Raw genomic sequence first — 23,694 nt, forward strand, 5'->3', positions numbered from 1 at the left:
TGGTAAAAATAACCTTTATTATTAATAGCCTAAAAACCCACAAATAGGGTATATGCCTCTAGATGGATTGTAACTTCCAGAGATCAAAATGAGACTTCAGCAGCTTGATGAGAACCTACCACATCCCAAGCTCTAGGTTAGGAAACAGATACTAAGTAGACACATAAATAATGTCAGCAATTAGAGTGCTCTGAACAATATGAGACTGAGTACTGAGAAGACAGGGGTGGATAACTTCTGTGTGTATTCTCTTTTCTACTGGGACTTTACTCTTTTTATAAATGTCACTTGGGGTGGATAACATTGGCTAGGGTTGTGACATGAATGATTGAGACCTGTTGGATTGGAATGATTGGAAGATCTGTGGGGAGAGTGTCTGGATAGGAAATTCAAAGTCACTGAAGTGGGGAAGAGCTTGATATGTTCAAGAAGGAAAAGAAGGCCAGTGTGGCTGAACACGGTAGTAAGGGAGAAGGGAAAGATGAAGTCAGGGAGGAGGCCAAATCACATAGGCCTTGCTGGTCTGAGTAAAGGGTTGGGATTCTTAGTGTAATGGGAAACCACTGGATGGTTTTAAGCAGAGGAATGATGTGATAGGATTCTTGTTTTTAAAAGATAACTTTGAGTATGTGGAGAATAGGTGTCAGTCACCACACAAGGAAGGTTAATTAGGAGACTAATACAGTAAGTCAGGAGAAAGGTGATGCTAGCTTGGACTAGAGTGATAGTTGTGGAGCTGGAGAGGGTAGATGAATTAGGATTGTATTTTGGAGGAGTTGACAGGACTTGTTGATGGGTTAGATATAAGAGGGTTTAGTTTTGAAATGCCTATGAGGAATGTCATATAGTTAGCTGCATATCCACTTCTGGAGCTTTGAAGTGAAGCCGTACATAGCTGCAGATAAAATTAGTCTTCAACCAGAGGACTGGAAGAGATCACCTAGGAAGAATGAGATGGCAAAGAACATAGATTGAACAGAGACCATGAGTTTTGTAAGATGCAGGCCCATGATGACTTGGTCAAATGAACTTTCAGTGAAAAGTTTGAGTCTGAGTGTGTTAGGGAGAAAATGTGTGGTGAGGAAGGAGAAACAAGTGTACACAACTCTTTCAGTATGTTTACTGAAAGGGAGGCAGGAAGGGAAGCCAAGGTAGAGAATTTAGTAAGATGAAAGATCCTCTAAAATACTTGTGTGCTGATGAGAATGATCCAAAAGAGAGAATGAAATTGATACAGATGTGTGGGTAGTTTCCAAAATAAAGTCCTTGAGAAGGTAAGAGCTGATTTAGAGCACAAGTAGAGAGGTTGTCCTCTGATAGGAGCAGGGATATATCTTTAATTGTAGCCAGAGGGAAGGCAGAAAGTGTAGGCTCAGCAGAATATGTATGAGTGGATTTGACTGGAGAAAGATGAGAGCTAAATCTGACAGTTTCTAGTTCCCAGTGACGTATGAGACAAGATCTTCAACTGAGAAGAGTTATTGGGGAATATTGGAGTTTTGAGATGAGAAGATGTGAAATAGACCAGAAAAAGGATGTCAACCTTGTAGGGGAATTCAGGAGGGAATTGCTGAACTACTTTGAGTAATTCACCAATGTTTATCTGCTCCTGGGCAAGCAAAGAGGGGTCTTCTTCCCTCTTCCCACCTTCAGAGGAGGGAGTTAAGGTTTTTTTCTGTGTGGAAAATGATGAAAAGACTGAGTTTATGTTGTCAAAGTAGCAGATATCCAGACATTTTATGAAATCCTGGTTGTATTTATCCACGTAATACTTTTTATGGGCAGAATCAACAAATAACTTAGAGCTCTGACTTTGTCCAAGACAGAAGTATTTTTTTTTAAACTATAAGCTGGAGGGCAGGCTTACTTTGCATGAATCAGATGATAAATATTTAGCCCCTTTTCCTTGTTCCTTAGTGGAATTTTGGTGTGTGTGCATGTATTGAGGGAAGGACCAAGGAAGTAGGAGGCAGAACTTTGATATTTCACTTTTCTCTGCTGAAAGAGAGGTAAAATTTAAAGATGGTGGGTAGTCTGAAAACTGTTTGAATAACTATATTGCCTAAGGTGGGTAAACATAAATGGCAAATACTTATTCACTGATAACTGTCTAGATACAGCATCAAAAGTTACAGTCTAGCTGCAAAAAACATACAATTTAGAAAACTTAAATATTAATTCATAGAATTTCAGTGTGAGTTACTGGAGTTTAAAGAGTGCTTAAAAGAAATAGGTGGGAGAGGGGTGAAAGGGAAGGGATAGCATAAACTAGCAGTTCTCAAAGTGTAGCCTGGGAATATTGGGAGTCTTTAGGACCTCTTTAGAGATCTGCAAGATCAAAACTATTTTCATATATAGCATTAAGATGTTATTTGTCTTTATTTCCATTCTATCACAAGGGTCCAGTGGAGTTTTTTAGGGGTTACATGATGGATAAGACAGATTGAACATAGAAGCAGATATGAGAATCCAGCTGTCTTTTACTAAGGCAGAAATGAAATAGATTTGCAAAGATATAAAAGATGTCATTCTCACTATGTGAGGGGGATTTATTTTTCATAAAGATGTATTTTCTATATTAACATATAATAGATTTTTAATTGTTATTTTTAGTGAATTAATAAATAAGTACCTTAAAGTTTATCAGCTTGAATATGAATATATATAACTCACATAAACAAAAGCTCCGTGGAGACTTTTGATGATCTTTAGAAGTGTAATGGTGTCTGATGACAAAAATGTTTTAGATTCAAGTATTAGAAACGTATTTTGATGCAAAATTTTGAGAAGGATAGTATGTGACAAGGTAGTTCATTGAATATTGAAGTTCATGCCAATTCTATGAATTATAGTAGTATGTTGTATATTAATAAAGTAGTTGCAAAGTATTTGGAAGTTTTTTTGTCTGCAGGACCTAAAATATTGCATAAAAAGAAGAAAAAATTGGTCTCTGCTAGTCTTCATCTGAATTAGCAAAAGCTACTTCTTCCTCTGGCCACTTTAATGCCATCTTGTGGGAAATAATTATAATAAATACACAAATCTACTAAGACTACATGTGAATGATGCCCCATAGAGTTGGGTAGTACACCACTGGTTGTGGCAGCTTTGGATATCAATGGGAAGATTCTTTGCCATTGGTTCTCAGCTGTTTCTCAGACCAAATTATGAGACCAAGTTTGAGAATCATTGGCATGAGTAAAGGGCCAGAGGGGGGATTGAACACAATGGATTCAGAAAGCAAGAATGTAATGAACAGAGTAGAGCAAAAATTTGCATTAGGAATAGGAGGAAATAAGGTTTTTAGGCAGAGTAAGGTCAGATCATTGGAAAGTCTTGAGATTTGAGATAGTAGGTGGTAGGCAGTCATTGAAGAGTCTTGAGCAGAGCACTAGCATGTAGAACTACTTTGAGAAGCTCAGAGGAACAGTGATTGACAGGATGGATGGGTGGATGGGTAGTGGATAGATAGACAGATAGGTGGGTAGATGGATGGTAAGTCAAGAGTAGAGTGGTCTTGAGAACATACCAGGAAAGAAGGCATCAAGTATCTTGATATGGTGTGTCCTTAGTTGTGACTGTGGGAAAGAGGTGGGAGAATTGGGAGAATTGGAACATCTTGTTAGATAATAGATTGAATCTAGGTTTTAGATTGGAAAGATGAAGTTCTTAGTGATTATCTTGAGGTTTTTTTTTTCAATTTTCTAAGAGGAACACTGGTGTAATTGCTTTATTCTTGAGAAAGATGTGAGGTAGTTTGATTTTCAATATTTGGCAGTTCACACACTGACTAGCAGCCTTTAAGTAAAGAAAAGTTTTACTCTGCTGCCCTCTTCTGGACGTTGTATAATTGTCTAAATAATTCTTCCGGTGGTGGTGAATTAGTGTAGGCTGAATTGCCACTGAAATACAGGAACTCTTCTGCAGAAAAAAAAGAAATCAAAGTAAAATGTGAAGATAAAGTAAGCCAAACTCCAAAATATACAAACTTAGAAAAATTTCCCCTAACTTTTTATTTTGAAAATTTCTAACCTACAGAAAAGTACAGTGTACAACAATATGTCTTTTAGTAGGTTCACTAACATTTTACAACATTCCTTCCCTCTCTGTTTTTTCCTTTCCATTTGAATGTAAGTTCCAGACATCACTTCCCAAGAATGACATTTTTCTACATAATCTCATCTACATTTTCTACATTATCACATCTTTAAAAATGAACAGTTTTTCAGTATCATAGTCAGTGTTTAAATTTCTCTAATCTAAAAAATGCCTTTTATAGTTGTCCTTTCATTATTTGTTTTTAAAATTGGATCAAAGTTTACACATTGCATTTAGTCTGTTTTAACTAGTCTAATCTACCCTGGTTTTTTTTTTCATGACATAAAACTTTTCGGAAGAGATCAGGCTTGGTGTTTTGTATAATGTTTTATGTTCAGCATTTTTGTGATTATATATATATATATATATATATATATATATATATAGTGTAGGCTGAATTGCCACTGAAATACAGGAACTCTTCTGCAGAAAAAAAAGAAATCAAAGTAAAATGTAAAGATAAAGTAAGCCAAACTCCAAAATATACAAATATATATATATACAAAATATATATACATACAAAATATATATATATACAAAAATATATATATATACAAAATATACAAAAAGTATATATATATATATATATGTATATATATATATTTATGATATATATAATGTATACTTCTTATTGAGTCACACCAGGAGTCACATCATTTCAGGCTGTCGCACTATTGTTGGTGCTAAATATCGTTCATTTGAAAAGTGATAGCTAAAAGATCTTTACTAGAGAATAACTGTTTCTCTTTATGTTTTAATAAGTTATCTCTGGAGCAATGATTTGTGGCCAGGTGACTATCCTGTTTCCCAGCAACATTTCATTCAGTGATTTCAGTATCAATGAGGATTTCTGCTTGAGTCAGTTATTACAGGGGGGCTCACAAAATGATGTGTTTCTAATTCTATGCCCCTTTCTATGTTTATTATATAGTTTATTAGCTAGTATTCTTCTGTAAAGAACAGCTTTCTCTTTCTCACTCTCTGCCTTCTAGTAATCACTGTGGACTCACAGCTCTATTTTTATCCAGTGCAGTAGCTTCATTATTCCATTTGATAATCAGATTGTCCCAAATTTGCTCTGTAGGAGCCCTATCAATCTGTGTCTTTTTGACATGACCCCATTAGTCTTATGTACTAGGTTCACTTTCTATTTTCTTGCTCCAGATCTGAAACCAGTTATTTATGTAAGGAGTCCTGTGTCTTTTTATTTAGGGCTAGCCTTGGAAGCCAAATCCAAGGAATAGGTATGGTCATTATTGATAAAAAACTTTATTTTAGAAACCAGAGTTAATACCCAGTTGAAATATAATATCATTTGATTCTTCCCCACTTTTTCCCATTCGTAGTTATATCTCCCTTCTTCCACAGTGAAAACCCTGTTTTCCAATGACATCAATATATTTACTTATTTACTCTTTCCTACAATACACAAAATACTTTCAGAATTACATCACCACTACCAAAACCAAATATTTTTTTGCCTTCTTTTGTCCTTTGAATATATCCCACCAAAAGTGTAGTCAGAAAACTGTTCTCATCAGTTACTTAAGCTACAAATATTTTAATTAAGTTAGAAGTCAACTACATTTTTTTAGTCTATAATTTCTCCTTGCCATTAGTTCAACAAACCTAAGTTGAGTATGTTTCAGCCACTGTGTTAGTCACTGAAGACACAAAAATAAATAAAGGTAAAATTACTACTGTAAAACCCATAGTCTCATAAGTTAAAGAGACAAATAGCCCATACATAAATATGGTGCAGCAGAGAAAGGACCAAAAGAAGTTGACTCATGGGTTCTAAAGCATTATAGGAAACATCTGACTCAGCATGGCTACAGGTGACTTAGAGGAATTCAGAGTAAGTCTTGAAGACCAAGTAGGAGTGAACCAAGTGAAGAGAAGGACAGAAAGTCCTGCTGTAGGGGTGTGATGGCAAGAGAGACCATATGGCAATGACCAAATAAGGTATCATGGTCATGAGAAGGTGATAGTTCAGGAGATGAGAGAGTTGAGCAGAATCCAGACCTTGAGAAGAATTTATAAGCCATGCTCAGCATTTGTTTCTTTCTCTGGGTCTATGCTCCTAGACTACATTGCTTCAGTTTTACTCCTAGACAAGTTTTTTGTTTTTCTGTTTTGGACATATGTTAGTTTTAGGTGTACAAAATAATGCTTTATGTTTCTACTGTGAAATGATTACCACAATAAGTTTAGTTAACATCTATCACCACACAGTTAAATTTATTTTCCTGGGATGAGAACTTTGAAGATTTACTCTTAGCACTCTTTTGCTTTTAGTTGTCCAGTTTTCTAGCACCATTCATTGACAAAACTGTCTATAGACTGTTTATTCCCCATTGGATATTCTTGCCTCCTTTGCTGTAGATTAATTGACCATGTAAGTGTGGGCTTATTTATGGGCTGTCTATTTTGTTCTGTTGATCTGTGTGTCTTGTTTTGTGCCAGTACCATATTGTTTTGATTACTATGTAATCAAAACTTACTCTGAATTGTAGTATAGTTTAAAATCAGGGCATGTGATGCCCCCAGCTTTGCTCTTCTTTCTCAAGATTGCTTTGGATTTTTGGGGTTGGACTGTTTCCTTAATTTTTCTTTTTGCTATTGCATTGTTAGTATATACAGAAACAACAGATTTCTGTATGTTGATTTTGCATCTTATACTTTTTTGAATTCATTTATTCTGGTAGTTTTTTGGTGGAGTCTTTAGGTTTTTCTATATATAGTGTCATGTCATCTACAAATAGTAACATTTTTACTTCTTCCTTACCAACTTGGGTGCCCTTTCTTTCTTTTTTTTGTTTTATTGCTGTGGCTAGGACTTCCAATACTAAGTTGAATAAAAGTGGTGGGAGTGGGCATCAGTGTTCCTGATCTTAGAGGAAATGCTTTAGCTTTTCACCCTGAGTATGATGCTAGTTGTGTGTATGTCATATATGGCCTTTATTATGTTGAGGTATGTTGCCTCTGTAACCACTTGGTTGAGAGTTTTTGTCATGAATGGATGTTGAATTTTGTCACATGTTTTTTCTGCATCTATTGAGTTAATTATATGGTCTTTATCCTTCCTTTTGTTAATATGGTATATCCTGTTGATTGATTTATGGGTACTGAACCATCATCCATGCATCACTGGAATAAATCCCACTTGGTCATGGTGAATGATCCTTTTAATGTGTTTATTAATTCAGTTTGCTAATTATTTTTGTGGATTTTTGACTCTGTTCATGAGGAATATTGGTTTGTAATTTTTTCTGTGGTATCTTTGTATGGTTTTGACATCAGGTTAGTGTTGGTTTTGTAGAATGAATTTGGAAGGTTCCTTTCTCTTCAATTTTTTTTGGAATAAATAGTTTGAGAATAATATGTATTAACTCTTGTTTGGTAGAATTTTGGTAGAATTCACATGTTTGGTAGAATTCACCTATGAAGCCATCTGATCCTAGATTTCTGTTTTGGGGAGTTTTTTGATTACTGATTCTATTTCATTACTAGTATCAGTCTGTTCAGATTTTCCATTTATTCCTGGTTCAGTCATGGGAGATTGTATGTTTCTAGTAATTTATTCACTTCTTCTAGGTTGTCCAATTTGTTGGCATATTATTTTTATGCTATTTCATAGCAATCTCTTATAATGCTTTGTATTTCTGTGGTATCAGTTGTAACTTCTTTTATTTCTGATGTTATGTATTTAAGTCCTTTCTCTTTTTCCCCTGATAAGTCTCAGGCTAAAAATTTTATTTATCTTTTCAAGAACTAGTTCTTAGTGTCATTGATCTTTTCTATTGTTTTTTTTTAGTCCCTATTTCATTTATTTCCTTCTTTATTATTTCCTTCCTTCTACTAACTTTGGGCCTTGTTTGTTCTTCTTGATCTTTTAGGTGTGAGGTTAAATTGTTTATTTAAAAATTTTCTTGTTTCTTGAGGTAGGCCTATATCACTATATCCTTCCCTCTTAGAACTACTTTTTCTGCATCCCAAAGATTTTGAATAACTGTGTTTCAATTTTCATTTGTCTAGGTATTTTTTAATTTCCTTTTTGATTACTTTGTTGACCCAAAGGTTGTTTAGTAGCATGTTGTTTAGCCTCCACATGTTCTTATTCCCATTTTTTTTCTTGTAATTGGTTTCTGGTTTCATTGTGTCGTTGGAAAAGATGTTTGATAAGATTTCAGTCATCTTAAATTTTTTGAGACTTGTTTTGGGGCCTATCATGTGGTCTATCCTGGACAATATTCCATGTGCACATGGAAAGAATGTGCTGTTTTTGAGTGGAATGTCTGTATATATCTGTTAAGGCCATTTTGTCTAATGTATCATTCAAAGCCACTGTTCCCTTATTGATCTTTCTGTCTGGATGGCCTATCCATTGATGTAAGTAGGGTGTTAAGTCCCCTACTCTTACTGTATTACTGTCAATTTTTCCCTTTATGTCTGTTAATATTTGCTGTATATATTAAGGTGCTCTTCTCTTGGGTGTATAGATATTTATAATTGTTATATCCTCTTGATGGAATGATGCCTTTATTATTATATAATGCCCCTGTCTTTTTTCACAGTCCTTGTTTTAAGAACTATTTTATCAGATGTAAGTATTGCTACCCCACCCTTTTATTCATTTCCATTTGCACAGATTGTCTGTATGTATCTGTTAAGTCCATTTAACAGGAATGGACTTAACATTTTCCATTTTTCCATACATTATATATGTATTTCCATCCCTTTATTTTCAGTCTGTGTCTTTTGGTCTGAAGTGAGTCTCTTGTAGGAAGCATATATATTGGTCTTATTTTTTATCTATTCAGTCACCCTATGCCTTTTGGTCACAGCTTTGGACTCTTTATATTTAGAATGATAATTGATAGGTATGTACTTATTGTCATTTTGTGGATTGTTTTCTGAGGTTATTTTCTCCTTCTTCTCTGATCCTTTCTTCTTCTCTTGCTCTCTTCCCTTACTAGTAGTGACTTTCTCTAGTTATCACTTATGTTCAGATTCCTTTCTCTTTATTTTTGTGTATCTATTATTGGCTTTTGGTTTATGGTTACTATAAGGTTCATATATGACAGGATAAGTATATCACAGCCTTATTAAGTTGACAGTTACTTAGGTTTAACATATTCAAAAAGCTCTACATTTTTACTCCCCCTACTCCTTTATGTATATGATGTCATACTTTACATCTGTTGTGTGTGAGTTCCTTAACTAATTTTATAGATATAATTGATTTTAGTACTTTTCATTTAACCTTCATTCTAGCTTTTAACTGATGTGTTGCCTTTACTATATGTTTGATTTTACCAGTGAAATTTTTTCCTTGCATAGTTTTCTTATAATTATAGCCTTTTCTTTTCTGCTTAAAAAAATCCCTTTAACATTTCTTGTAAGGCCAGTTTAATGATGATGAACACCTTTAACTTTTGTTTGGGAAATCTTTCTCCTTCAGTTCTAAGTAATAATCTTTCTGAGTAGAGTGTCCTTGGTTGTAGTTTTTTTTTTTCCTTTCAGTACTTTGAATATATCATGCTACTCTTTTCTGCCCTGTAAAATTTCTGCTAAAAAATCAGCTGATAACCTTCTGGAATTTTTGTCATATGTACCTGGTTGATTTTTCTCTTGCAGCTTTTAAGATTCTTTATCTTTAATCTTTGACATTTTAATTATTATGTGTCTTGATGTGGACCTCTTTGGGTTCATCTTGCTTGGGGGTGTCTGTGATCCCTGGACCTGGATGTCATCCCTGGACCTGGATGTCTGTTTCCTTCCCGAGGTTAAGGAAATTTTCAGCTATTATTTCCTCAAATAAGTTTACTGCCTTTTTTTTTCTCTTTCTCTCCTCTCTCTGGGACCCCTATTATGCTCATATGTTAGTATACTTGATATTCTTCTAGAGGATGCTTCATGTATCCTCATTTAAAAAAAATATTTTTTTGATGTTCAGCTTGAATGCTTTCCATTTCCATGTCTACCAGATTGCTGATCTGTTCTTCTATGTCCTTTAATTTTCTGTTGATTCCCTCTAGTCCATTGTTCATTTCAGTTATGTTCTTCAACTCTGGTTCTTTTTTTATATTCTCTATCTCATTGTTGTTCCTACTGAGTTCATCCACTCTTCTCTCAAATCCATTGAGCATCTTTGTAACCATTACTTTGAATTCTTCATCAGGTAGATGGCTTAACTATTTTGTTTAGTTCTTTTTCTGAAGTTTTGTCTTGTTTTTTCGTTTGGAGTATATTTCTCTGTCTCATTCTGTTTGACCACTGTATTTGTTTCTATGAATTAGGCAAAATAGCTACCTCTCCCAGCCTTGAAGGAGTGGCCTTGGGTAGGATCATCCCCTGTGTAGACTGCATTTACCTGGCAGCTTTGGCTGACTGGCTGGTGCTGTAGTGGGTGCAGGCTGGGGGGCGGTCCCTGGGCACTCTACACTAGGGCTACTCTGGTGGGATGGTTGAAGTTGAAGTGGGCATGGGCTTGGGGTCCCAAGGCATTCTGCAAGCACGGGTCACCGTTGTAGGATAACTAGAGTTGAAGTGGACATGTGATGAGGTCCCGAGGTGCTTCATGCAAGTAGTGCCCCAGTAGGACTACTGGTGCTGAAGTGGGAAGAGGCTGGGGGTGTTCTGGTGTGTGCCAGTACCACTTTGGGGGGACTGTTGGAGTTCAGGTAGGCATGGGTAAGTGTGGAAGCAGGACTAGCCTTGTAGGGACTTCTGTTGCTGATGTGGGCTAGGGGCCTGGGGCTCACTGAGGTGGCAGGCAGACTAGCATGCCTGGACCCTGCCCCCATCTGTGATATAAAGGTGGAGAGGGAACATAAACAATGACACTGGCCATCACTGCTAACCTGGGAGAGAGTTCCAGCAGTTCCCCTATGATTTGGCAGTGCTTATGTTAGTAAGTGGGTTTCCTATGCTTATATTCTATTTGCCCTTTAAGCTGTGTTTTTGTTTTTGTGTTTGTTTTTGTTTCAGGTTGGGTGAATCAGTGCATGGGTCCCTCAGTGATATATCCATCCTTTCTTTAGTTCCTAGCATTAGGGTGGGGTTCTTGTCATTCCTGTGTCTTCATCTCACCTGTTTTCTTTTTTTTTTAATTAAGGTATCATTGATATACAATATTATGCTCAGGTTTCATATGAGGAACATTGTGGTTACTACATTCCCCCCTATTATCAAGTCCCCACCACATACCCCATTATAGTCACAGTCCATCAGCATAGTAAGATGCTATAGAGTCACTACTTGTCTTCTCTGTGCTATACTGCCTTCCCTGTGCCACCCCCTCTACATTATGTGTACTAATTGTAATGCTCCTTTTTCCCCCTTCTCCCTCTCTTCCCACCCATCCTCCCCAGTCCCTTTCCCTTTGGTAACTGTTAGTCCATTCTTGGGTTCTGAGATTCTGCTGCTGTTTTGTTCCTTCAGTTTTTTCTTTGTTCTTATACTCCACATATGAGTGAAATCATTTGGTACTTGTCTTTCTCTGCCTGGCTTATTTCACTGAGCATAATACCCTCTAGCCCCATCTATGTTGTTGCAAGTGGTAGGATTTGTTTTCCTTTTGTGGCTGAGTAATATTCCATTGTGTATATGTGCCACATCTTCTTTGGACTGTCCTGCCTAAAGCAATCTACAGATTCAATGCAATTCCTATCAGAATATTGACAGCATTCTTCAACGAACTGGTGAAGACATTCATCTACTGATGGACACTTAGGTTGCCTCCATTTCTTGGCTATTGTAATAGTGCTGTGATAAACATAGGGGTGCATATGTATTTTTGAATTTGTGATCCTGTTTTCTTAGGGTAAATTCCTAGGAGTGGAATTCCTGGGTCAAATGGTATTTCTATTTTGAGTTTTTTGAGGAACCTCCATACTGCTTTCCACAATGGTTGAACTAGTTTACATTCCCACCAGCAGTGTAGGAGGGTTCCCCTTTCTTCACATCCTCCCCAACATTTGTTGTTGCTTGTCTTTTGGATGTTGGCCATCCTAACTAGTATGAGGTGATACCTCATTGTGGTTTTAATTTACATTTCTCTGATAATTAGTGATGCAGAGCAGCTTTTCATGTGCCTGTTAGCCATCTGAATTTCTTCTTCGGAGAAGTGTCTGTTCAGATCCTCTGCCCATCTTTTAATGAGGTTATTTGCTTTTTGGTTGTTGAGGCATGTGAGCTCTATATATTTTGGATGTCAACCCCTTATCGGATATGTCATTTATGAATATATTCTCCCATACTGTAGGATGCCTTTTTGTTCTACTGATGGTGTCCTTTGCTGTACAGAAGCTTTTTAGTTTGATATAGTCCCACTTGTTCAATTTACTTGTTTCCCTTGCCTGAGGAGATATGTTCATGAAAAAATTGCTCGTTTATATTCAAGAGAGTTTTGCCTATGTTTTCTTCTAAGAGTTTTATGGTTTCATGACTTACATTCAGGTTTTTGATCCATTTTGAGTTTACTTTTGTGTATGGAGTTAGAAAGTAATCCAGTTTCATTCTCTTACATGTAGCTGTCCAGTTTTGCCAACACCAGTTGTTGAAGAGGCTGTCATTTCCCCATTGTATGTCCATGGCTCCTTTATCATATATTGATTCACCATATATGTGTGGGTTTATATCTGGGCTCTCCATTCTATTCCATTGATCTATGGGTCTGTTCTTGTGCCAGTACCAAATTGTCTTGATTACTGTGGCTTTGTAGTACAGCTTGAAGTTGGGGAGTATAATACCCCTACTTTATTCTTCCTCATCAGGATTGCTTTGGCTATTCAGGATCTTTTGTGGTTCCATATGAATTTTAGAACTATTTGTTCCAGTTTGTTGAAGAATGCTGTCGGTATTCTCATAGGGACTGCATTGAATCTGTAGATTGCTTTAGGCAGGGTGGCCATTTTGGCAATATTAATTCTTCCTACCCAAGAGCATGGGATGTATTTCCATTTATTAGTCTTCTCTTTAATTTCTCTCAAGAGTATCTTGTAGGTTTCAGGGTATAGGTCTTTCACTTCCTTGATTAGGTTTATTCCTAGGAATTTTATTCTTTTTGATGCAATTGTGAATGGAATTGTTTTCCTGATTTCTCTTTCTGCTAGTTCATCATTAGTGTGTAGAAATGCAACAGCTTTCTGTGTATTAATTTTGTATCCTGCAACTTTGCTGAATTCCAATATTAGATCTAGCAGTTTTGGAGTGGATTCTTTAGGGTTTTTTTGTACAATATCATGTCATCTGAAAACAGTGACAGTTTAACTTCCTTACCAATCTGGATGCCTTTTATTTCTTTGTGTTGTCTGATTGCCATGGGTAGGACCTCCAGTATTATGTTGAATAACAGTGGGGACAGTGGGCATCCTTGTCTTGTTCCCAATCTTAGAGGAAAAGCTTTCAGCTTGTCACTGTTAAGTATGATGTTGGTTATGTGTTTGTCATATATAGCCTTTATTAAGTTGAGGTACTTGCTCTCTATACCCATTTTGTTGAGAGTTTTTATCTTGAATGGGTGTTGAATTTTGTCAAATGATTTTTCGGCATCTATGGAGATGATCATGTGATTTTTGTCCTTTTTATTGATGTAGTGGATGATATTGATGGATTTTTGAATGTTGTTCCATCCTTGCATCCCTGGGATGAATGCCACTTGATCATGATGTATGATCCTCTTGATGTATTTTTGAATTCTGTTTGCTACTATTTTGTTGAGTATTTTTGCACCAATGTTCATCAAGGATATTAGTCTGTAGTTTTCTTTTTTTGTGGGGTCTTTGCCTGGTTTTGGAATTAGAGTGATGCTGGCTTCATAGAATGAGTTTGGAAGTATTCCCTCCTCTTCTACTTTTTGGAAAACTGAGGAGAATGAGTATTATGTCTTCTCTAAATGTATGACAAAATTCGGTAGTGAAGCCATCTGGTCCAGAGGTCTTGTTCTCAGGTAGTTTTTTTTATACCAATTCAATTACATTGCTGGTAATTGGTCTGTTCAGATTTTCTGTTTCTTCCTTGGTCAGCCTTGGAAGGTTGTATTTTTTAGAAAGTTGTCCATTTCTTTTAGGTTATCCAGTTTGTTAGCATATAATTGATCATAGTATTCTCTAATAATTTTTTGTATTTCTGTGGTGTCCTTAGTGATTTTTCCTTTCACATTTCTGATTCTGTTTAGGTGTGTAGATTCTCTTTTTTCTTGATTAAGTCTGGCTATGGGTTTATCTATTTTGTTTATTTTCTCAAAGACCCAGCTCTTGGTTTCATTAATTCTGTTGTTTTATTCTCAATTTTATTTATTTCTTCTCTGATCTTTATTATGTCCCTCCTTCTACTGATTTTGGGCCTCATTTGCTCTTCTTTTTCTAGTTTCAATAATTGTGAATTAGGCTGTTCATCTGGGATTGTTCTTCCTTCTTTAGATAGAATTGCTATATACTTTCCTCTTAGAACTGCCTTCGCTGTGTCCACAGAAGTTGGGGTGTTGAGCTGTTGCTTTCATTTGTCTCCATATATTGCTTGATCATTGTTTTAATTTGGTTATTGATCCATTGATTATTTAGGAGCATGCTGTTAAGCCTCCATGTGTTTGTGAGCCTTTTTTTTTTCTTTGTACAGTTTTTTTTCTAGTTTCATACCTTTGTGATCTGAGAAGTTGGTTGGTACAATTTCAATCTTTTTGAATTTTCTGAGGCTCTTTTTGTGGCCTAGTATGTGATCTACTCTGGAAAATGTTCCATGTGCACTTCAGAAGAATGTATATCCTATTGCTTTTGGGTGGAGTGTTCTATAGATGTCTCTTTGGTCCATCTGTTCTAATGTGTTGTTCATTGCTTCTGTGTCCTTACTTATTTTCTGTCTAGTTGGTCTGTCCTTTGGAGTGAGTGGTGTGTTGAAGTCTCCTAAAATGTAAGCACTGCATTCTATTTCCCCCTTTAATTCTGTTAGTGTTAGTTGTACATATTCGGGTGCTCCTATGTTGGGTGCATAGATATTTATAATGATTATATCCTCTTGTTGGACTGACCCCTTTATCATGTAATGTCCTTCTTTGTCTCTTGTTAGTTTCTTTGTTCTGAAGTCTATTTTATTTGATTCAAGTATTGCAACTCCTGCTTTTTTCTCCCTATTGTTTGCACAAAATATCTTTTTCCATCCCTTCCCTTTTAGTCTGTGTATGTCCTTGGGTTTGAAGTGAGTCTCTTCTTGGCAGCGTATAGATGGGTCTTGCTTTTTTATCCATTCTGTAACTCTTTGTGTCTTTTGATTGGTGCATTCAGTCCATTTACATTTAGGGTGATTGTCAGTAGATATGTACTTATTGCTATTGCAGGCTTTGGATTCATGGTTACCAAAGGTTCAAGGACAACTTCTTTACTATCTAGCAGTCTAACCTAACTCACTTATTATGCAATTATAAACACAATCTGAAGATTTTTTTTTTCTCCCTTTTTCTTCCTCCTCCACTCTTTATATGTTAGGTGTCATATTCTGTACTCTTTGTGTATCACTTGACTGACTTTGTGGGTAGCTGATTTAATTTTGCATTTGGTTAGTATTTAATTGGTCTATTTCCTTTACTGTTGGCTTTATTTCCTCTGGTCACAGCTATTTAGCCTTAGGAACACCTTTGTCTAGAGCAGTCCCTTTAAAATACACTGTAGAGATCATTTGTGGGAGGTAAATTCCCTCAAGTTTTGCTTATCTGGGAATTGTTTAATCCCTTCTTCAGATTTAAATGATAATCTTGCTGGGTAGAGTATTCTTGGTCCAAGGCTCTTCTGTTTCTTTGCATTGAATATGTCATGCCACTCCCTTCTGGCCTGTATGTTTTCTGCTGAGAAGTCTGATGATAGCCCGATGGGTTTTTGTTTGTATGTGATCTTTTTTCTCTCTCTGGATGCTTTTAATTCTCTGTCCTTGTCCTTGATTTTTGCCATTTTAATTATTATATGTCTTGGTATTGTCTTCCTTGGGTCTCTTGTGTTGGGAGATTTGTGCACTTCTATGGCCTGAGGACTATCTCCTTCCCCAGATTGGGAAAGTTTTCAGCAATTATTTTTTCAAAGACACTCTTTATCCGTTTCTTTCTCTCTTCTTCTTCTGGTACCCCTATAATGTGAATATTGCTCTGTTTGGATTGGTAACACAGTTCTTTCAATATTCTTTCATTCTTAGAGATCCTTTTTTCTCTCTCTGCCTCAGCTTCTTTTTATTTGTTACATTTACCATCTCCTCTACCTCATCTAATCTTTTAAATCTCTCCATTGTTTGTTGCATTACAGTAACTGTACTTTTTAAGGTGTCTATCCCTCCTGAATTTGTCCCTTAGCTCTTGAATATTTTTCTGTAGCTCCATTAGCATGCTTATGACTTTTATTTTGAATTTTTTTTCAGTAAGATGGGTGATTTCAGTCTCACAGAGCCATCTTTATGGCATTTGAGGGATTTTGGATTGAACAAGGTTCTTCTGCCTTTTCATAGTTCTGGAGCAATAAGAGTGGCTGCAGGCAAGCAGCGTGGATGTCTGCCAAAAGGACAAAGCCCTTTCCTGCTTCCTGGTCGCAGTCCCTGCCTCCACCGTCTGGGCCAGTTAGCCTCTGGCAGGGATAGGCCTCTGGGTTAATCCCCTAAGTTGCTGTGGGTGGGGCTGCCCTCCTGCTGTCCTAGGCGATGGTGGGGGTCGTGGGCAAGCAGTGCAGGTGTCTGTCAGGAGGGCAAAGCCCTTTTGTGCTTGCCGCCTGCAGTGCCTGCCTTAACTGTCAGGGCCAGTTAGCCGTGCACAGGGAGAAGCCTCTGCATTAAGCTGTGCAGTTGCTGTAGGCAGGGCTGCCCTCCAGTTGGTCTGCAGCAATGGCGGGGACAGCGGGTTTGTGTGCATGTGCCAGTGGGGAGGAAGAAGAAGCGGCAAGCTGCTTATTGCAGAGAAGGGCCTTGGGGCTGCATTGCCAACCAGGGGAATGGAGCGCCTGAAGCTCCTGAAACTTCCCAACCTGCTGGCTGTGTGCTGGGATGGTTTTGTTCACCTGTTGCCTCTTCTAAACCCTTGCCCCTTTAGCAGCCTCTCACTGTTGAGAAGTCTTTCAAAGCACCTGCCTTTCTTTTGTTCTGGGGCAGCTGCTTGTGGGAACCTGCTCGCAGTCTCAGTCTCTGACTTTGGTTTTCATCCCGTCTAATGTGGGTCTGTGCCCCTGGAGTATATTTCTAGGGCTGGGTATTTAGCAGTCCTGGGCTTCTACTCCCTCCCTGCTCAGATTCTCTTCCTTCCACTGGTGAGCTGGGGTGGGAGGAGTTTTTGGGTCTTGCCCGGTCACAGCTTTTTTACTTTACCCTTTCCATGAGATGTTCACTTCTCCCAGATGTAGATTGGCTGGTGCACTCTTACTTCTGGTCACTCTCTAAGTAGTTGTATTTGCTGTATTTTCAAAATATATGGTTTTGGGAGATTTCCACCTCACTTCTCATGCCGCCATCGTCTTTCCTCCTCCCATCTCACCTGTTCTATATGTGGACTCTTTTCTTGTGCAACAGCTGCTCAATCAGCCCTTGGTTCTCCTTCAGGAGGAATTGCTGTATGTGTAGGCGTAGATTTGTTGTGTCTCTGGGAGGAGATGAATTTAGACTTTCCCTATGCTGCCATCTTGGGCATCTACCCAGATTTGGTCATTTTATAATAGTATTATAATTTAGACAGAATCAAGGAACAGAATAATTTTCTTAATTCCTTTGAAACAGAAAGCTTTTCTCAAAGTTACTGTTTTCCTAGAATGACAGAAATATATCTAATGTCATGTTTTTTGTTAAGTCTTTTGTATTTAGCAAAAATATCCAGAGCCTATGAAATACTGAAAGGTATACATTTTAAATCAGACTATATATCGGCATAAACTTTAGAACAAATGTAGACACACACAGCGGCTTCTGAACTCAGTGATATTACCTGTCTTACAGGGTTGGATCATTTTGTTTCTGATTAAGTTTGATTATGTGATAAATGACTACTGAGGAAAAATATGAAGCATGAAATCAGAAAACAGCAACAATCAACCTGAAGGTATAGTCTAAAACCATTGGGCAGGCCAGGTGAGTTCGCTAGTGCAGCTTGAATTGCAGAATGATAAAAAATGCCTCATTTCCTTATTAGTAGAATGGACTGTAATCACTGTTTGAAACTATGTCAGAAAATAGTAGCTGGTGAATAAATCATCATTCCCTTGTCCAACAGTTTAACATGAGTTAATATGCTTTTTAAAAATACCAAATGATATAAAGTTGTGTGAACAGAATCAATTAAATTTAATCTATGCTGTCTGGGAACAGTAATATTCATGTGAAAATATGACACATGAAGCCACATAGTTAAAAATAGGTATTTCACTTAAAATTTTAAAAAAAAACGTTTTTTAAAAAAGCTTTGCTTTTTTATCAAAAAGGTTGTTAAATATTGACAGTGGGGTATGCAGTATTATGTGGGGCCAGGAGGTATATGGGAAACGTCTCAATCTTCCACTAAATTTTGCTGTGAACCTAAAACTGCTCTAAAAATATTATATATATATAAAACAATTATATATGTAATATATGTGTAATACTAATATATATAAACATATTAAAGCCCTTAGGCAAGCTGGAGCAAGGACAGTCCACCAGGGGTTGGGGCCCATCAGGGACACCAGCTGAGTGAGGTTGCAGCCTAATGAGGATAAGGAGACTAGTTACATAGGATGGTGGGGATTGTAGGGGAGGACTTGAGCAAATGTCAAGGTATTGAGGTAAATGGGAGCCAGGTTTCTCATTGTCCAGGAAAGGAGTGACAAATATGGAAACAGGGAAAGCTTGCATGAACGCTGATGGTAGTAGATTGGATTTAGATTGGTGTGAAATTATGGTATGTCTTTTATATTTCACATATTTGTGCAAAAAACTCTGTGTATTCATATATGTATTCTAGCTTTGTCTTCTAAGAGGATCTGGGAACAGTGACTCTCAGGAGCAATGAGCATATTTAGTACTCTGTTTTTAAATACCAACCTCCATCAAAGGAATCAGGGCTCTTTGGAAAAATGGCTGACCCCAGGAAAGAAGCAAAAAATGCACAAGACAGGTCTGAAAGTATGGAAGTGTTCAAAGAATAATGATGGTTTATCAATAGAGAAGCTAGTGCTCAGAGGCTCCCAATGGCTAAATATTACTATATGAGCAAATTATGATTAGTAATGGATTTTATCTCACTAAATAGGAATCCACAAATCTACTTTGATATAAATGAATAATAAATGGGAGAAGAGAAAGCTCTTCCTTATAGCAAAATGCCCATTTTTAAAAATATAGAAGGAATGCAGGAACTAGAAAATCACTATTTGGCAACCATCACAGTAATAATTCAGTCAAGGTGAAGAGTAGAGAGCTAAAGTTGGAATGAAGAACATGGTATTTATGTAGTCTCAAAGTATTAACTCCACAAAATACATAATATAGAGGTGGATATTAACTTTAAAGAGAATGAGTAATACGACAGTGGTGAAGCCTACTCCGATAATCAGTTATCACCAGTGATGGGACATATTGACCTTGTATGCCTCCTGATATGACCTACAGTATCACCTCTAAGATATTCCTGTCACAAATGCTTACTCTGAATCGAATCATGAGGAGGCACCAAACTCAAATTCAGTGACTTCTATGAATCGATCTGTAATCCTAAAAACTACTAAGGTAATGAAAGTCAAGGGATGGTTCTCAATTGAAAGAGACTGATGAAACAAGACAACTTATAGCAACATGTGACCTTGGATTGGATCCCTTTGCTAAAATGGATATACTTGGGTAGCTGGCAAAACCTGAGTAGGGCCTTTGGGTGGAGAGTATATGGAAATTTTCTGTGGTATTCTTATAGCTTTTTTGTAAGTATGGAATTATTTCAAAATAAATAAAAGTAACAACATTTGTTCAAAAACTTTTTTATTTACTATAAAGACAAAAACACCAAAATAGGTACAAATACTATAAAATTGTTTCAATGGGGTAAAAATTTTAATTAAAATACCTCAATATATTTAAAATAACAAAGGATACATTTAAGCCAAATTTTCTTAACCCAGAGATTTTTTTTGTAACATTTGCTTACACAGTAAGGTGCTAATAGAAGTTAGCCCTTAAGCCCTGGAAGTCTTAGGAATCATAGTCACACAGCAAATATAATTTCATTGTGAAAGTGAACTTTGGTAGAAGAAAAATCTATAGGACACCTGAGGTAGTAGAAACTGGAATAAACAGCAGTAGACATTATTTACAACTTGAGTACCAAATAACATTAAGAACACAAAAATAATTACACAATACAATTTTCAGTCCAGCTTTGATCCAAAGAAAATAAGAATATTACATCACATTTGCATTAAAAACAAAACAAAAAACAAAACACCACAATTACCAGCAAGCTGAGGGAACTGCAAACAAACTCAAACAATGGATTTTGACATCAAAGAGGCAGTTTGAGTTTGAAATGTGGTGGGCATGGTGATCTACAAAGTAATACTGATTAGCTGAGGTTCCTCAGTTTATACAGTTTACATTTTTGTCAGACACAGTATTAATCTGACCAATGATCTTCCAGTACATAAAATGGCAAGAGTGCATCCTTTAAAGCTTGCACATGAGAGACTTGGAAACAATCTTACTAGAACTATGAAAAATTCTAAGTAGTCAAAAAAAGAGAAAAAAAAAGAAAGTCAAGTACAACAACACATTTAGAGCTACCAAACTTCACATTTTGGTATTATTTTTAACTCTTCAAATATTGCCAATCTTCCAAAACAAAGGAATGTAAAATTTCACTAAGAAACACATTCACATAAAAAAACAAAACCTGCCTTTTAAAAATTATATGCAATATATCCCTGTAAACTTATCTTGTAACTTATTTTACTTCCAATTTGTGTTATACATTTAAAATGTACTCTATATAGCTTATTTAGTTTATCCTGAGTCTTTGAGAATAACCAATTCTATTTCACTCTGCAATTCAACTGGCTTCTGAAGAGTTAAAACTTAACATCTCAAAGTGGTATTAAATACTTAATCAGTACTTGATTTAAAAGACTCACAAAAAAAGGTTAAAAGAACTGCCATTTTCCTTTAGGATTCCATGCATCCGAATTCAAACAAGACAAAAACTATTAGATAACTGTGCAAAATCCAAGGAATTAGTATGTAAATAAAATTTAATTTTACTTTTCTGAGTGCATTTTCCAAATTCAAAGGAAATTTATTATTAAAAAAAACTATTATTCATTGGTAGTTGAGTGATTAAGTTTGTTTTTCTTTAATTATTATCAGCCAGGCTAATGTAAAGAGATGACGCACAGTAGAAGGAAAACAGCAGTTACAGGTTGTTATCAGTGGTGATGATGAATTGTTACATACAGAGTAAGATTAAATGGTGTGACGTTTCCTAAAAAAGAAACTGATACATTAAAAATTTTCAAATAATTTCAAGATGATCTTGGTTGTGAGCTGTATCACAGAGAATAGCTGATTTTTCACTTAATTTATATTTAACCTGCACAAGTAGTGACTGACTCAAAGAAGGTAGTATTTTATTATATTCCAATTTTAAAAACAAACAAAAGCTGTATTTTAAAAAACCCTTGCAATAGCAAGATATTTAATAAACTCTAGTTCACACCTAGTTCTATTTTTTTTCTCTGGTTTGAAAAAAATCACCTTTCCCTGAATAGTAAACAAAAGTGAAAGTGAAATGAAAATATAGAACCATATTTTCCAAAAACGAAATGAATGGGCCAACAGTAAAATGCACAATGAACCACAATTGCCCAGGCATTAAAAAAATAAAGGTCAACTGTGGATCATAAAGAATTTACCAGCTTTAAAAAATATATTCATTTACTGCTACTTATAGCATATTCTGACCTAAAAGAGGCAGATACTGATTTTTATAGCCAGTGACAAAAAAACTGAATGGAACTGCAGAACCCCCTGCTGTGATCATGATATGAAATGGAAGAATAATTGAAACATTAAAATAGTTCCTGAGCCCCCCAGCTGCTAATATTATGCTGAAAAAGTGCTCCAAAAAAAATAATAATAAAATTATGCTTCTGTTATTAGTCATGCAAACTTCATTGCTTTCCTGTTCACCAAGGGCCAGTTCTTTGAAAGGCACGGTTTACAGTTTCTGCACACAATTGTGGACTTTTGCATACTAAGCTTAGGTACAGATCATGATTTGTCAATCACATACTTAGGTAAGGGTTCCCCACTGGTCTCGTTCATAGCTGTTCAGTGGCATGAGGGCCAGCAGATTATCAACATGGTTCCTCACAAAAGTTTTTTTTCTCTTGTTGAGCATCCTGTCTCCGTTATAGTTTATTTGTATAATTGGCTACCACGTAGTACGGAAGACTGGATGCTTCAGTAGCTCTCTTGACGGAGGTCTGTCCTGAGGTTGAAGTTCTAAACAACGAAGAGCCACATCTCGTAAACCAGGAGACAAATGTGAAGGGATTGATGGAGCAGTAGTTGCACTAGCAATCTGCAGGAGAAACACCAGTATGCTGAAGCTTTCCACAACTGAAGTTCTGATATAGAAGTACTTGCACATATATTTCATAACCTCATATATGCATCTAGTACACAAAGGAACTGAAGCAGAAGTGGGTGGACTTCCTGCTCACAAGGAGTCTATGGAGAACTCATCTACAGGATGGCAGGTTCCCTCTAAAACTCCTTCAGTTTTTAGGATTTTAGAATTTCATCAAATATATCCTGATCAGATGCACTGATAGTTTTCCTTATTCTCTCAAATGAACAAGGCTAAGTGCATCAAAATGATAATGGCCAGGTAAAGCATTCACCCAAATGAATTTTGCTTTCCTCATATTCACTTCCCAAGATGGTTTGACCTCTTTGCTTTTCACTGCAAATTTTCTATTTCTTTTTCAGCACAGAGAGCTAGCTATTCAGAGTGAGAAAGACTAAACCTGGCCAATCAATTTAGTACATCAGAAACAGTTGCACTGATTTTTTTCAGGTGATTGAGGATGCTATATAATTGTAGGGAGGAGTGGAAGAGGTTATGGCAGGTAAGAAGTGCTCGGGGGCTAGTTTACAGGAATAATATTTGCCACAAAGGTGACTGTGTGTTAAGTGCTTTACTTAGGCCCAGAGGTAATTTTGTTTATCCTTGTAATAATTCCATGATTTACACCCAGACAGATTAATTAATTTTCCTAGTCACATGGCTATTAAGGGATGGAATCATAATTTGAAACCAGATCTACAATGATTCCAAAGCCCAAGCTTTTAAATAGCATGTCTGACTCAAAAGCTAAAAACCTCAACCATTACATTATTTCCTTGGGGAAATGGAGAGAATGGATTTAAGAGTTGTCAGAAAGGTAGAACAGGATTTGGCAACTGACTTGGGTATGAATTCTTTAAATACAAAAAATAGTAAATTAGATTTTTAAAAATGTATGGATTATATATGTGAAGAACTTCAAGTTTTACATTTTAAAGTTTGATATGTCATATATATATGTACATATTTCATGCAGGAACAGTGACTCA

The 23,694-nt window shown here is 36.3% G+C and overlaps 1 protein-coding gene and 1 long non-coding RNA gene across 4 annotated transcripts in view; one reads left to right on the top strand and one right to left on the bottom strand.

Moving 5' to 3' along the window:
- LOC130681702 (uncharacterized) overlaps nt 1-23,694 on the top strand; it is a 67,307-nt gene that overhangs the window by 7,197 nt on the left and 36,416 nt on the right. Inside the window, exon 2 of the long non-coding RNA XR_008994960.1 lies at nt 18,055-18,186. This is a non-coding gene — a long non-coding RNA (uncharacterized LOC130681702). The remainder of the gene's footprint in view (nt 1-18,054; nt 18,187-23,694) is intronic.
- Nucleotides 20,056-23,694, bottom strand: part of MAP3K1 (mitogen-activated protein kinase kinase kinase 1) — a 78,454-nt gene continuing 74,815 nt past the window's right edge. For all 3 annotated transcript variants that reach the window (XM_036900165.2, XM_036900174.2, XM_057495090.1), the window contains exon 20: nt 20,056-22,657. In XM_036900165.2, the coding sequence (XP_036756060.2) occupies nt 22,508-22,657 (150 nt within the window). In that variant the 3' untranslated portion in view covers nt 20,056-22,507. The remainder of the gene's footprint in view (nt 22,658-23,694) is intronic.

Source organism: Manis pentadactyla, chromosome 2, assembly GCF_030020395.1.
Source record: "Manis pentadactyla isolate mManPen7 chromosome 2, mManPen7.hap1, whole genome shotgun sequence".
Classification (NCBI taxonomy): Eukaryota; Metazoa; Chordata; class Mammalia; order Pholidota; family Manidae; genus Manis; species Manis pentadactyla.